At 40.6% G+C, this 16963-nt stretch overlaps 1 protein-coding gene across 4 annotated transcripts in view; it reads left to right on the top strand.

Annotated features, from left to right (window-relative positions):
* hspa12a (heat shock protein 12A) overlaps positions 1–16963 on the top strand; it is a 55358-nt gene that overhangs the window by 10967 nt on the left and 27428 nt on the right. For 2 of the 4 annotated variants that reach the window (XM_029449825.1, XM_029449828.1), the window contains 2 exons: positions 14350–14426; positions 15192–15319. In XM_029449825.1, the coding sequence (XP_029305685.1) occupies positions 14350–14426; positions 15192–15319 (205 nt within the window). The remainder of the gene's footprint in view (positions 1–14349; positions 14427–15191; positions 15320–16963) is intronic. The other 2 variants (XM_029449827.1, XM_029449826.1) reach the window with 1 other exon arrangement.

Here is a 16963-nt window from a genome sequence, read left to right as displayed (position 1 = left end):
TAATACCAGGTCTGTGTGTTTTCCAACATGCAAGTGGGTTGTCCTCTTTGTCTATAGAAGGTGTTAGTTAATTGTTTAACTCCCAACTTAAGAATCAGAAGAATCACCCTTTGCTGCAGCTACGCTCTGTTTAAAGAACCTTCCCAAGGACTTCTTGGGTTTTCTTTTCCAGGGACAGCAACTTTGGGCTTCACTTCAATACTTCTGTTTTCCATCATCTCGGATGTCACTCTGGCCTTGACTTGGGGCTTGTTGTGTTCACTAAGTCCATCTTGAACCGGGGGTCCAAACAAGAGGCCACATCCAGCAGCTTCTGAGTACCTTCATCTTCATATTTCTAGTCGATGCAGTCCAACATCTCGTTCTTCAAGGTCTTTGTTAGGTTTGTGTCTTCCTCTTTCATTAGCAGCATTGTAGTGTTGAAGATGTGAAGAACTGGCTTCACATAGAAGACACTAATGTAGTCCCCTGAGAGTTTATCTGTGAAGTCCAGCACTGGGCCCAGTGACTTGCTGACAGATTCCAGGAGCTCTTTTCCAGTCTTTGCGAATACTGAAATCTTTTACAACACATGTCAGCATTCACCCATTCCCACACACACTCATACAAGATGGCGCCTGATCATCAGGAGCGATAAACATTCACACACACTCACACACCGTTGGCTATGCCACTGGTAGCTGTTTGGGGTTGAGTATAATGCCCAAAACTTCAACATGTTGACCACAGGAGACAGGGGCCTTCTGCTTCTCGAGTTTCTTTACTGATCATCATCTGTCTGAAAATCCATCTTGTTTGGCATTCTGATAAAAGGGAATGTGATTGTAGGTTGCACCCCTGACCTTCCAGCTGTGAGTGACCGACCACTGTTTTAACGCAAGGCAATACAAAAAAACAAAGCGTAAAGTACATATTAAATAATATATACACTTTTATATTTTGAAAAATAAAGTGCTCATTTGCTGTTTTTTCCACTGCTTAAACAGTCAGGGTCAGGGGTGCCAAACTCATTTTAGTTCAGGGGCCACATACAGCAAAATTTGATCTCAAGTGGGCCGGACCAGTAAAATCAGAGCATAATAACCTATAAATAACGACAACTCCAAATTTTTCCCTTCGTTTTAGTGCAAGAAAGTACAAGTACATTCTGAAAATGTTCAAATTCTAAATGAATATAACTTGTGTCTCATGTGTTTGGCATTAACTAACTCCTTTATGTCATCATAACCCAAAATATAAGAATATTTCACTTCATTGTTTGTTTTTTACATTTTGCATTTGAAATAATATTAGCGTACAGAAATGCTTTTAAAACCCTCTTTGGTAACTGTGTAAATTGTTACCATGTCTTTTGCGTGGTTAAAAGTTATCTCAAAAATGATTTCTCTCATTGGAACCTCGCTCATATGGTGTAACACTGGCAAAGGCAGCCAAAAAGTAGTTTTTTGCTTTGGATGGTATTCAGGTATTCAGTATCCTGTCTTTGCTCTGGTCTTACAGAGCTTTTTGCACCAATTTAAATGACCAAACTAATTATTCTTTTTACCTAGTATTGTAGCAATAATTGCAAGGCACTGATAAAGCAGCTGCTTTTCGTCAACATCATCCTTTACTTTCCATACAACTGCAGTTGAGTTTATTTCTGCAACCAAATCTTCCTTTTGCAGCGTTTTTGTCCGGTTCCTTTCCGGCTCATTTTCATGTTGTGGTTGACAACTCGCTGGGCCTGCTTTAGTTGTTTAACAAAAATGAATGTTAGTGGTGGTTTGCTGTGTATGCAAAGCCTTCATGTCACTCGCTAGAAACAAACTCTGTGTATCCAAGATAACCCTTAAAATCAGAGTAAATTACGTTATGTCGGACAGAATTCTCTTGTAGATTAGTCATGGAAAATGAAAACCGTGCCATTTTTACTTTTGTATTAAGCATCAAAAAAAGTGTAGTATGACGTGTATGAGTTAATTTTCTGAGCCAACATCACACGACCTGCGATGTAGTTATTGTGCATACACACATCAAAACATCGACATGTTGTAAACACATCCTCAGTGCTTGTTGCTAGTCCCATCTGAGCTCCACCAACGCTCTATTCTCCCCCCCCCCCCTTTTTTCTTCTTGCTCAAGTAACTGCCAAAATGGCCACGAGTAGCAAACTCAAATCCAGGCTTCAAAACATTGATTAATTGTCTAATATGTATTGCCTTCCATGGATGAGAAGATGCAATATTATGTAATTCTTACAATAGTCAGACATTACAGAACACTACTTCACATTACAAGGTGCACATCCACATATAGCAGCTTATGTTTAAAGCCTACTTAGGACACTGATATCCTGCTGCCCTAATTTATTTCAGTGTGACTTGAGCAGTCCAGAGAGAGGCACGCCCGACTTGCAGTTAAGATGTTTGCATCAGTCACAGTTCACTGGACAGCCTGAATGTGTGAGCTTTCAATCATATTCATCATCGAAGTCATAATAATAATAATACATTATACTTTTCTAATAACTCAAAGACTCTTAACAGAGTGAATAATACAAAAATAAATGAATATATAAACAAACAAAAAGGGAGGACAAGGAGAAGAGATGGTCAGAGTGCAGTGTTGAACAGGTGAGTCTTAAGTGATGTTTTGAATGTGGTGAGTGAGGAGAAGTCTGAGGGTTTGAGGTAGAGAGTTCCAGAGGGTGGGAGCAGCGATGGAGAAGCCCCACCCCGGTCTTAACCAGGAGGTTAGCAGCAGCAGAGCGGAGGGTGGAGCTTGTAAAGGATGGGGGTGATGTGGTCACGGATCCGGGAGTGGGTGAGAAGACAGGAGTTCTGGATGTATTGGAGTTTGTTGATGATTTTTGAGGGTGAACCATAGAGGAGGCTGTTACAGTAGTCCAGACGGGAGGTGAGGAAGGCGTGGGTGAGGGTTTCTGCAGCTGTGAAGGAGAGGGATGGACTGAGACGGGCGATGATGTTGAGATAGAAGAAGGCTGTCTTGGTGATCTGTTTAGTGTGTTGGTCAAAGGAGAGGGTTTGATCAAAGATGATGCCAAGATACCAGATGTGAGGGGAGGTGAAAACTGAGGAAGCGTCGATGTTGAGGGTGAGGTTGTGGGTGGATTTGGTGAGCGTTTTTGGTCCAATGAAGATGATTTCAGATATATCACAGTTTAGTTTGAAGAAATCGATTTGAAGCCAGGATTATATTTCAGTGATGCAGTTTGTCTGGATAGGGTAGCAGTGAAGATTGACTTGGTGGAGATGAGGAGCTGGATATCATCGGCAAAGCAGTGGAATTGGAGACCATGATGGCGGATTAAGTGACCAAGGGAGAAACAGGTACAGGATGAAGATGAGGGGGCTGAGAACTGAACCTTGGAGGACACCTTGGGAGAGGGGAGCGGTGGGGGATTTGGAGTTATTAATGGAGATGAACTGGTGCCTGTCAGAGAGGTATGATTTGAACCAAGAGAGGGCAGTGCCGGTGATGTTGAAGGTGGTTTCAAGTCAGGTGAGGAGGATGGAGTGATTGATGGTGTCAAAGGGCGCTGAGGTCGAGGAGGACGATAATGTTGAGGTTACCGGCGTCAGAGGAGAGGAGAAGGTCGTCGGTAATTTTGAGGAGTGCAGTTTCAGTACTGTGGATGGTGGGACATTGCCAGTTGACAGGGAGGAGTTTAATGTTGCAGTGATGGAGCAGGAAGGCAGACCTTGACAAAGCTTGAGGGGATGGCGTCCAGAGTGCAGGTGGCTTTCACACTTGATGGTGTTCTTTGTCATTCAGCAGTTACACTTTACTCACAATTGTGAATGTGATAAACTCATTTGATCCACAACTTATACTACCAGGAGATGTGTTTTCTGAATGCTGTGCAGATTCTCTGTTCACATATCTATTGATCTGCCAAGCCTCTGCCGAACTGTTCATGCTCAGAATTGTCTTTATTCTAGTCATAGAATATGGAATGAGATTCAGAGAATTGGAATGAATGTCAGAATGTGTATTGGAAGTTAGGGCTACTTGATTATGGCAAAAATCATAATCACTATTATTTTTGGTCAATATTGGAATCTCGATTATTCAACAAGATTAGGCTACTCATCATGCATTTACAATTTTCTTTTTCTTCTACATTCTAAAGTAAAATGCATCTGATGCACTTAGGAGGAGGATCAATCTATGAATAACTTTGTGCTGTTGATACAATTTAATCATAAACACATTGGTTGTATAGAAATGAATGGTGATGACATGGCAAAAAAGTCACACCCACAAAGAATATGGAAGAAAGGTCTGACAATATACATCTTCAAATATGGAATTTAAGGCTTCAAATATGGAATGGAAATCATTAAATATATAATGAAAATCTCAGAATATTGAATTAAAGTCTGAGAATATGGAATCAAATCTTAGAACGGAATTAAAGTATGAGAATAGGAAACAAAAGTATTAGAAAATGGAATTAAAGTTGTAGAATATAGAATGAAAGTCAGTGAATGGAAGTATAAAAAAATGAAATGAAAGTGTGAGCGTTCCCTGCTCACGATCAGGACAAAGACCACACGGAGGAGGGATGAGATGCTGTCATCAGCTTTATTGCGATTCTCGTTTAGCCTTTTCAGGCACTCCAGCTTCCGAGATCGCACGAGATCAGGCGTGTTCAATGTGGTATCGCCGTCAGGTCCACGTTGACGGTCCGTGCTGCAAGAAGAACAGAACCAGGCCATCACCATGCTTTTATAATGTGACTAATTACCTGATTCCGTTCAGCTGTCTGGCCTCCAGCTGGGACACTCCCGTCTCCCCCCAGCAGCCGGAGCCCTGACCACACCCTACTGCCACACACCCCCACAGCCCGACTCAGGCCGGGAGCCCGCCGACCGCAAGCTAACCCCCCCCCATCCGCTGAGCGAGAGAGGAAGTCAGCCACGACCATCCGGTTACCCAGCCTGTGGATCACCTTGAAGTTGAATGGCTGTAACGCCAGATACCAACGGGTGATCCGGGCGTTGGCATCCTTCATGCGGTGGAGCCACTGGAACGGAGCATGGTCCGACCAGAGGGTGAAAGAGGGCCCCAGGATGGCGAAGCACACCTTTTCCACCGTACTGTAGTTCACCTCCTGCTGAGTATGTTCAGTATGGGGCAGTCGACCCCCTCCACCTCCTAGTACAAAACGGCCCCCACCCCACTGTTTGAGGTGTCGGTCGGGAGAGCAAAGTTAGGAGAGAACAGTAGTGGCTCCACACAGAGGGCTTTCTTCACCCTCTCAAACGCCCGCTGACACAGCTCCGTCCACTGGACCGGATCTGAAGCACCCTTTCTGGTCAGGTCGATCAAGGGGCTGGTCAGCTCCGAGAACCCCGGAATGAACCGACGATAGTAGCCAACCAGCCCCATAAACCTCCTGACCTCTCTTTTCGTCTTCCAATTGATCACGTCATCTAAGTAGGCGGCAGCATATGCCGTGTGCAGACACAGCACCCGGCATATGACAGCACATGAGCCGCTGAAAGGTGGCTGGGGCTCCAAACAACCCGAACGGAAGACTTAGGAACTGGTACAAGCCGTACGGAGTGGAGAAGGCCGTTTTTTCACGGGACTCTGGAGACAGGAGAATTTGGCAGTAACCCTTGGTTAAATTCAGTGTCGTATAAAAATTAGTCGTGCCCAGTCGGTCCATGAGTTCATCGACCCGGGGCATTGGGTATGCGTCAAATTTGGACACCTCATTAACCCTGCGATAGTCCACACAGAACCGAATTGACTCGTCAGACTTGCGGATCAGCACGACGGGGCAACACCCGTCACTGCTGGACTCTTCTATTACTCCCATCTCCAGCATGGCCTGAAGCTCCGCATGAACAATTTTCCTCTTGTGTTCAGGCAGCCGGTAAGGCCGTGACCGCACCGTCACGCCCGGGGCTGTCTCTGTGGTGGTGTGTGAGAGTAGTGTGCCCGGGCAGGGTTGGGAGAACACATCAACAAAAATCCTTTGCAACGCGGCAACGTCTGCTCTCTGACCCGGTGAAAGCTGACTGTCACAAAAGACTGGGGATGATTTGACAGTTTTTATTACTTCCGGCCCCAGCTCATCTTTCTCCATCACCGTAGTAGCCAGGGAGGCATACAAGCACTTTATATCCCGGTGTAAATTGCCTCAGTCGTGACCCTCTGTTATACAGGCGCTGCTGACGCCCCATCGTAGCTGCTCCCGCTAGCTTGTCTCAACGAAAAGGGAAATGGAGATTTAGCTTGCGCAAGGTCAGAGTTCATATACATAAAACATTTTAGTTTTTTAATTCTATATTAAATATTGTCATTTTAAAATAAAGAATAATTCAAGTGTTATTGATTTAAAAAAAAAAAACAGCAAAACAATTAAATACAAATTTTAGACGGAGCTTCATGGTGACTAGTGCTATTTATATAACATGCCCTGCGGGCGACTCACGTAGTCCATGCGGGCGACCAAATCAAATCAAATCAAATCAAATCAAATGACCAAGTGCCCGCGTGCGACCAAGTGCCCATGCACCGCGTTGGCTACCCCTGAGTTAGACTTATAAATATTTAAAGAAACTTTAAAGAGTTACATTTGAGAACGGAATGTAGTGTGATGTAATTGTGGTGTAACAAACTATTTGAAGATTAATTGATACCGTTGTGATCACATTGTTTTGATGAGCAGCAGAAATCACAGCATGGATTTAGGTCTAGTTGTAAAGCCAAAAACAATGGTTCTGCTGTATGGAATTCAATGAACATGAGTAGAAAACAAAATCATAAAGAAGAAGAACAACTTTATCGGACTGCGTTTCGGCTTGTATCAGGGTCATCATATAACACAATACAAAGAAGGAATGAGCGTGAAGCGAAATTTTTAAAGATGTCAAAACAAATCCATGGTGGTCCTGATTTCTGATAACAAAGAGAAGGCCTCCCTAGAGGAACTGGCTCACCTGGAGAACTATTAGAACGGTGGACAGCTGCACACACTTTAGTGTGCACAGAGGATTGTGTGCTCTCACGTCGACACTTTAAGTGAAGAAAGGCCATCAGCGTCTTAGGGACTTCAGTCTGCCCCTCAAGGTGGCAAAGTTTGCTGCTTGTGATTACACCCTTAAACAAACAGCTTAAAAATACATTTACTAAAAGAATATCCCTGATGCTTAGGCCCGGAAGGGAGTCAACTTAGGTTTACGCCAATACACTGATGGAAAACTTGCCATACATTGTATATGATGTATGTGCCGGTTTCTATTTTCTGAAACTCATACATGGTTGTACTGTTTCAGTTATCTGGAATGTATTGTTATATTGTTCAATGTTTCTTTTGTAAAATATTTGATTTGACAATTTATTCTTTTTCTTCTATTTGTTAGTTGCTCTCTGGAGTATGGCACAAACATATTTTCACTACATGTTGTACAGTGTATGATTAAGCATTTGACAAATAAATATATATATACATATACATTTATATATAAGATAAAATACAATAAAATAAATAAATAAAAAGAGGGAGAGTAATGAGGTATATCATAAAACCAAATTCATGGAATTTGGAAATATTTAAGAACTCCTGAAATATCACTTTTAAAAACACGACCACTGTAAATAAAGTTGTAAATACTATAATTGTTTGACCTCTGTCTGGCAAGAGACAGATAGGTAAGTCATTATTAAACCTGCCTCTGCCAGCCCTAAGAAGTGTGTAACCTATCTGAAACAAGTGCATTAGTATGGCACAGTACCTTCAGTATGAGTTTAAGTATACTGCTGTGTTCTACAGGCTTCATCCACCATGACAACAATACAAAAGTTGGCGTAGAAATGATCAGATATAAGGTATTGTGTATCTGCAAGCTCTTAGCAGCTTCATTCTAAAAAATATGTTGCCATTCATCTTTGAAAACCCATATCATTGTATGTAATAGTGTTTGTGCAGATCTGTGTACTTTACATGTGACACAGTGCGTGTGGATTTGTACGTGTGTTAGTGGATGCAGCTGTTAGCAGGCTGTTTCTCCACACTGTGTGTCTGGGCCGATGGCCAAGTGGATGCAGTCAGCCGGCGAGAGAGGAGTGTGTGTGTGTGTGTATGTGGGCGGGGGGTGGGGGGGGGGGGGCACAAATGAATGGGAGCTCACATGGGAAAAGAAATGGCACATTCTCTCCTCAAACTCATTTTGCAGTCGCCCTTATGAATGTGGCTCTTTGATCGTCTATTTAGTTGTGTTTGTTCCTCTCAGTTTGTGGCAGTGAATTTAATGAGGCTCCTCTTCTGCTATTGTAGGTAACAGTTGGTGCTTTGCTTTGTATCTGTCCCTGTGTTCCAGCACAGCCTTAGACACAACTGTCACTATTGTCTTCTATGATTTCCCAAGATTCTCTACAGCTTTTTTAAACAAGTTTATGAACATTTTAAATATTTAAAGTAGATACAGTTTGCCAGGCCTTGGGCCAAATTTAGGGTAACTTGTAGAACAGTGGTTCTCAACCTTTTTTGGGCCAGCGCCCCCCTATCCATTATCCAGGTCCCTTACCGCCCCCCATCAAATACAATGTAGGCAAATTGTCTCCCCTGAATTTTAATGTTGATTATTATTCTTAGTATTTATTATTTATATTACATATTGATTATATTAATTTAGTCTGTAAATTCAAATGTTTTGTTTTTACCTTCAATTACCCTAATACACCATGTACTCGGGGAGCAAACAAAGACATTTTATTGAGAAGTGTTAAACAAATGCAACGGTAAGAAGTTTGAGATTCAAACTTTAATTGGTATCATAACAGTTTAAAAAAAAAATATATATAAATATATAGCGCTAAATCACAACTCACTTTTCACATTGAACAGGTGCTCTTTTATTATTAAAGAAACTAAATAATAAACGTTTCCGTGTTTACTGCGTTGCTTTGCGCGTTCACATTCTCGCCTTTGCTCTGTTTCGCGAACACCTCCAGTCAGAGACAAAGCGGAGGAAAGGACAGAAGAGAACTACAAAATGCAAAAAAGTAAAAAATCCAACGCATTCATTATAAATGGAGCGATGTCAACCTCAACGTTCAGAAACTCAGGCGAAAATATCCGCGTTTTTTAAAGGTACGCAGCCTGAATCGGCAGCAGTGATGCAGATGTTAGCGCTGCAGGTGTTAGCTCTGCAGGTGTTAGCTCTGCTGATGTTAGCTCTGCTGGTGTTAGTTCTGCTACTACGAGCAGCAAGAGTACAGCTCGTCTGCTGCTGGTCCAAGTCCCGACCAGAGCGGTAGTTTTTTAATTCATTCAGATTAGTTTTATTCATGGTGTATCCTGGGAATAACATTAATGCTTTCGAGCAGTGGCGGCTGAGGGGAGGCAGCGCTTGTTTTGCTTTTTTCAAGCAGCACTTTATTGCTCAGAAAAATAAAAATAAAAACCCACAACGTTAACTTTATCCAAACACACTCGTCCTTTCAGCTCGCCCAGTTTGGCATTTTCATGCTGTTATGATGCAAGAGAGCCTACCGCCCCCGTTGAGAACCCCTGTTGTAGAATGTCATTTTGAACCGAGTTTGTTCAACTGTTTGACAACCAATCCACAACAATGAGTTGTACTCTTATTGTAAATAATTGATAAATAAAAATCCTAATTTGCATACACAAAAGTGTATAGTTGGCTTTCTAATATCAAGTTTACGATGCTTTTTACATGACTTCTTGGTGGTATGATGGCTGTAGGATTGTGTACCGCGAGCTCTTAGTACTGATTCACGTTAAATCAATCTGCCAAATGTTGGTACCTGAGAGCGCATCTGGATAAGAGTGTATCTTAGAGTAGAGAGACAAAGAGAGAGAGAGAGCAAGACTACAACACCCCTGCAGCTTGTTCAAGTCACAAAAGCGTGGGGTTACACTTTCGAAATTTGACGCAGACAACGCTTGCTGCAATATTTGTAATGCAAAATGCAAAGTTGGCCAGGGCAACAGGTCTCACATGTGCCCCTCCAACTTTTATTTATTTTATCATTTATTTTCTGTGTAAAATGTTCTAAATATATAACACTATTAAAATTGAGAAAATTATTTGGACTTAGTTTTTACAACTGAAGTTCCAAGTTTTGTACCGTTGGGTACTGGTATCCGTTCCCATGTGAGCGTGACCCAACCTTAGACGGCTGCTGTCTGGGTTAGGGTTTACGGGATTACTGAAGAGTTGCTGGTGACGTACTCTCCCTTGAGTGCAGGCTAAAAGCATGTATTGGATTAGCTGCTCTTTTCATCAGGCAGACCCTTGGTGAGGGTGACCTTAGACCAACAGATCAAATGATGCAACAATGCCATCAGAAAATTGAAGACTGCCCTTTTTTATTGATGTGGGCCTTTTAAACTCCAAGGAACCGGTTTTCAGTTGTACTTAGACTAATTGATTTATTTTAGTCAAGTGCCTGATCATTTTACTAACATGCTCTTGTGGCTCGGGCCTCTGAGTAACAGTCGTTTGGGGAGTAGATGGAATGCGAGGCCAACAGGAAGTCACTGCTCCTGCTGAAAGGAGAGAAAATAAGAGTATTCACATCCTTTTCAGCTGCACAGGCAGTGTTGTAATGTCAACTTGAGTTCAGCAGGCTTTCAAAGGAATACAAAATTTCCTGTTTAATATTACTAATGCCTCGCCACTTTGTGGAACATGGGTGTTCTTCAGCCCATCAGGACCCTGGATGCCCTCATCTATGCTGTGAAGTATAAGCTAATGATGAAACACTGCAATCAGGATACTGTACAAAGGCTTTTAATAGAACTAGAGCATAATAGGTCGGAGGTCATGAGGAATACACAGGCCTTTATGTTGATGACATTTTTTTTTACTGCAAATGTAACAACCAATGTAATGCATGTGTCTTGAACTATTTTATTAAAAAGTTAAAGCATTGAGTGAAATGGAAATTGACACCAATATTAATGGTTTCTAGCCTGCAGTGATAAGTATGTACATGTTGTTAGGCTCTTTTTTACATAGTGTTTTACCTTCTAGAGTTAAGTTAACAGGTTAGGTTCACCCTTACTCAAACAAAAAAAGCCTTGACCTACTTGACCTTGAAAAAGTTTTGACCTACATACAACATAATGAAGCCAGGTCAAATTTATTCTGCTATATGTTTTGTAGATTGTAAATGCTATACACACAGCTTCAAGTGACTGAAAGAATCAAAAACTTGTGAATAAACAGTTTCCATTTACAATACACAGCTACCTGTTTAGAGACATGGTAATTAAATCTGTTATTGCATGGAGGTAAACAAACTGAGCTAGCACAATAGCAGAGAACGCCTCAGCCAAACCTCAGTAATACAGCACATGAGATATTATTTGCTACAAGAGCAATCACTTTACTTCTCTAATCGTGATTAGATTTTTCTGCCAATTGTTAGGAATAAAAAAGGAGGTTGTAAAGGTGGTTTTAGGAGTGGGCTACTGGGGCTGCAGAGAAACGAGCGGCATGGTGGCTAGATGGAGTCTAGCCACAGGTGGTCTGTAATTCTGCACTGTAATTGCCTGGCAAAGTGTATTATGGGTCTTCAGTCCACTCATCCACTCTGTAGGGGTGGACAAGAGAAAAGGGTGATCGAGGCGGAAAAATAGGATGGATAACATGATGTCCCGTGGTGAGACAATTTTGCCAGACACTTACAATATGTCAAGGGAGTATTATTATTGTGTGCGTTCAAAGAACATTTTGTGTGAAGGCTATTACGGCAGACTAATGAAAATGATGGCAGCAAATGGGGAGACAATCTTCAATTCAATTGAAATGTCATTGTGTTTTAACGACAGGTGCAACTCACAGGCACAACCTCTGGGTTTCTGAGCCTCCTCAGTTACCATGACTGTTTGATTATAAAAGCTCATTAGAAAATCTCCCCTACCAGCTACAGGGATCAAACCAGCCAACGTACCAATCAGCCTCGATAGCAACTCGTTCTGCTCTGTTTCATTCGCAACTACTAAGTGTGTTTATAGCATTATGCGGAAAGTCACTGATTACAGTTTTGTTCAATTGCTAACACACTAAAATCACACATATTATTGTCTCAGAAAGCTAAATATATTTTCAAAGTACATGAATATAAATTACAACACACACGCTTGTGTGTGTGATTGTGTGAATAGTGTGTAAAAACACTGTAACTTAAAGGTTAAATGACCTCATTCACTTTGACTAATCATTCCAGCTTTAGTCCAATCAACAAAAATTGACGTGGAAGCTATCGATGATGATTGATTCAGTCAATTTAAAAACAAGAATGTCTAATATTATCTTGATTCAACCTTCCAAATAAGATGATTCGGTGCTCTGTGTCAGATATTAAAAATGAAATGAATAATTTGGGTTTTTGGATTGATGGTCTAGTCAAAAAAGGGATTTAATAATAATAATAATAATAATAATAATAATAAGCTTTATTTGTATTGCACCTTTCATACAAGAATTCAAATCAAATTTCATCAAATGTATTTGTATAGCCCAATATCACAAATTATACATTTGTCTCAGTGTGCTTTACAGACTGTACAGGTTACGACATCCTCTGTCCTTAGACCCTCGCATCGCACAAGGAAAAACTTCCTAAAAAGAATTGCAGCCCAAAGTGCTTCACAGCAAAAACATAACAATTAGTACAAGAATAGACAGAATAAGAGCATTTACAGTACAATAATCACAGTGTTGATGTAAATGAGTCTGAAGTACCATTATAAAAATAGCAGATTAAATAGCAGAATTAAATAGCAGAATTAAAATAGCAGAATTAAAATAGCAGATAAAATAGCAGAATTAAAATAGTATAAAATAACATTGGAAATCATTCCTAGTTTCCCTATCTGTGCCGTACTTAACGACCTTACTGCTGGGAAATCACATTCATCACAACATTCTTGTAAATGTTTTAAACTATCAGAGACCCGACCCCCGATAAGCGGTAGACGATGGATGAATGGATGGAGAGCCATATTTTGAAAGCATGAGATCAACAATGCGCCCCTGTGGCCTTTCAACTGGTTTACTCCCTACAGTTAAAGCCATTTTTTCTCCAATACACATTTATCTGAGAAACTTCCTCTTGTTCCTGTGGTAACACAGTCTATTTGATCTCAGGTTTTTCAAAAATACACACTCTGAAATCTATCTGTTACCTTTACACATTCAATGTTAAACCAGATATAGCTACAATTAATGAAATCATTTAAATTAGTTTAAAGTGGCACCTTTAAAAGGCTAAAGTAAAAAGATATAAAATATCACCATTAAAAGGCTAAAGTAAAGAGATATGAAATATCACCATTAAAAGGCACAGTGGTTGCTCAGTTATGACAGTTGGTTCAGTTGTCATCACCTACTTAAGTCACCTGATAACGTGGTTGTTAATTGGGGAGACCCCCTATCTCTGTCTGCCCCCCTCATGTGAATGTCCTTCTTGATCTTTCTCCGACTGTCCACTGACTCCTGGTACATGACCTTTGACCTCTTCCCAGTGGTTGCTGTGAGCGGTTTTGGTCTTGTGTTCACAGGTAGCTGATATTTTCTGCTTCTGATGTTTATTCAGTCTCTAGTTAATAAATGGACATTAAATAAAGATTATATTTCATAAAGATATTCCCATGGTCAAGAATGAACTTTAGCACTAAAATATGTATTGTGTGTATTGTACAGCTTAATTACACAACATATTTATTTATACTTAATAAATTAGTTGAATAAATTCAGTAACCATGGTTTCAGGTGTATGGTTTTCACATATGCAAGCTGGTAGTTCCTCATGATTTAAAGCCAAACATAACTAAATAAGCAAGAGCAAACAGAAGAGACTCATACTCATAATATTCAACTATTTGTTCATTGTACTTCTTAACTAGACTGTGTTGTATTATATTGACAACAGTGTTACAGTGACAGTCTTGCTTATTCCAGAACAAGAGTCTGATCAGATTTGTTTTGATGCATTGTCATCAAATAACACGTCATAAACAAGCTACAAGTGAGGCCCTGTGGTCTTGCTTGTGGGTGAAGTATGTTTTTTCTTTGTATGTTGCACTTATAATGGTTTGGCTTATTTGTAGCTAATAGAGGAATTTGTATTCTATTGTTTCTGTTTGTTTGTCTTATTTGAAGATCTTGTTCTGCACTAAAATGATTTCACCTATTTGAAGCTAATGTACTTGCAAGATTCTTGCTGTTCGGAGTTGTGTCCTCATGATTGTTTGCACTTATTGTAAGTTGCTTCGGACAAAAGCGTCAGCTAAATTAATTGCAATGTAATGTAATGAACTGTAATGTAATGTAATCTTTCTGTCTTCCTCTACAGATTCAATGGCTAATCCGTCTCCAGCTAAGAGCATGGGGGAGCCTGGAATCACCCCACTGTCTCCTTCACATACTCAGGTGACTCAATTCTCATGCACATGTACTCATTGCCGTATTGTTACTCTGTACCTGTTATGTTTCATGTGTGTGTGTGTGTATATGTGTGTATAATGAACTGAGGTGTGACGGTACCCAGAAGGCAAGGTGTGGTCTCGGAGTCACGGTATGGTGCAACTTTGGTACGGCAGAAAGATAACAAATGCATAAGGATATATTTATTTTCATTTATTGTGAACAAACAAACAAACAAACAAACAAAGTCCAAGTGACTGTGACCCCAGACTGTGACCCCACACTGTGACGCTTAGGCATGAATACACTGTTACAACCCTATAGTACATGTATTATATGCTAACATCATTGTTCTGCTTTTAGCATGGGTCTCTCACAGGTTTCCTTGATATTAATCTGTTCATCTTTTGACAAAATATTGTTTGTTCAAGTACTGTTTGACTTATACAATATCTGTCTTTGGAAGGACATATTATATTTTATGAATACAGCTAAAGTACTTGCTTTCCTTCCATGTCATAAACAAGATCAGTTTCTGGACTGTCTGCTCTTTTCACTCACTCATGTATCTTGTATAACAATGTTAGTGTGGGGGGGGGGGGACCAGCGACTCCTCCGCCACTATGCAGCTCTTCATCTCTGCATGCACGAATGAGTTGTAAATATTTTAGTGCTACTGTGTGTGTTCATGTGTGTGTTAATTAGTGATGCTGGTTTGCTATTTTGAAATGAACGCCCTAACCCTGTCAACTGTATATTCTCTGTGTACAGCAGAACGACACAGACCAGGTACCGTCAGGGCCGTCCTTTGTGGTGGTGGTTGCCATTGACTTTGGCACCACGTCCAGTGGTTATGCTTACGCCTTCACTAAGGAGCCAGAGTGCATTCACACTATGAGGTAGGCCATCACTGCAATGCAGACACTCACCGTGTGGGGATGGGCTGGAGCAACATCAATAATTTTTTCTCTTGAGAGATACTGTATCTGTATTTTTTATTTTCCTTGGTGTAATGTACATCTAGGTAATCAACCAATCAGGATTCAGCAACATTTGAATGAAAAACTGATGGCAGTTGGTGAGTTTGGTTTCAATTTAATCTGACCAAACCACAAGAACACATGCATAATGAAGCAGACAGCAGAGTCTTCTAAACCTCTAAAAAGTAGACTAACATAAGCTTACGGACTGATGAAGCAGATAAGGGTCAAAAACGGGAAAGCAGTCCAAGCAAGTAAATAAATCCAAACAAACAGACAGTCAGGTAATCAGATGTTGTACCCATCCAGGACTTCCAAAACCTGGGGGGTCCGGGAGGCATGCCCCCCCATTACCGGCCTCAGAATCTGTACCTCATTTAGAAAAAAACATCATCCTGTTGACCCTGCATTAAATGATCAATTCTTCTCAAACTGTCTTCATCACTCTGAAACCATAACACAACACATGTTGAGGGTGACTCATGTTCACCTCTGCCACCTAAAACGTTACATAGCAATGTTAGAGTATTACAAATCTTGCAACCTATTTTGTTTTATACTTTATAAAACATGCTTATATACCTAATCGTAACCAACAGAAGAACATCTACAATTTTTTCATATACAAATTATATTCCGGAATACCTCTAAGGAGAACAATGTCCAACACAGGCCTTGGGGCATTGCCTCAGCAAATCTCTCTCACAACGGTCATTAATTCTTGACCATCAGATACAATTGAATCAGATATTTTTACTCAGTGCTTCTAGATTTGCAGTGAAAACAGCTCCAGATCCCCCTGATTATTTAGATTTGGGGGAGTCCCTCCTCTGCTGGAATCCTTACCCAAACAAAGGCTGGACAGAGGCTTCCTGTGTCGTGTCAGTGAGAAGGTTTTTAGATTCTAGCAAGGAATTCTTGAAAGCTGCATCATAGGGGTGGGGAGTGTTCTGGTGTTCTAGTACGAGACATTCCTCGCCCTATAGGCTGAACATTAGCATTCAGCAGCTGTCCTCACTTGTTGTGAGGGAAACAAATGGAGCAGGAACCTGATTGCCGACGTAACAACTCCTCATCAGTTCAAATCTTCACAGATATCTTCCAAATATTAAACTTTACCCACATAAGAGGAAATAGTGTATTTGTTGTAGACATTTTGTGCTGAGTGTGGGCCGCAGCCCTACCTGAAAGACCTTGTTGCATAAAGTTTACAGTTTGGTTATTTTCAAATGTAGTGTATATGCATTCATTTATTACATAATCATCTGCAATCATATGTATTACATCAGCTATCGGTTTCCTTACTATATTCTTTTAGTGTTATTTTAAAATATTTCCAGGGTTCCGGTGTAGCCAGAGGATATCCGGTCCAAGACTTCCTTTTCTGTGTGCTGCTTATTGCTCATGGTCCGATTATTTTACTTCCTGGTAAAATGTGTCTGGTTAAGCAGTTGCATATTACATGTATGAAGTTAATTTAAATAAAAAATACAAAAGAATAAATGAAAGAACCATATAGTTTATGTTAGCAGTGATACTCATATTTACTGAAAATACATAAAA

This window comes from Cottoperca gobio, chromosome 15 (assembly GCF_900634415.1).
Source record: "Cottoperca gobio chromosome 15, fCotGob3.1, whole genome shotgun sequence".
In the NCBI taxonomy this organism is placed as follows: domain Eukaryota; kingdom Metazoa; phylum Chordata; class Actinopteri; order Perciformes; family Bovichtidae; genus Cottoperca; species Cottoperca gobio.
Note: the sequence above shows the minus strand (reverse complement) of the source record. Positions and strands in the feature narration are given on the sequence as shown.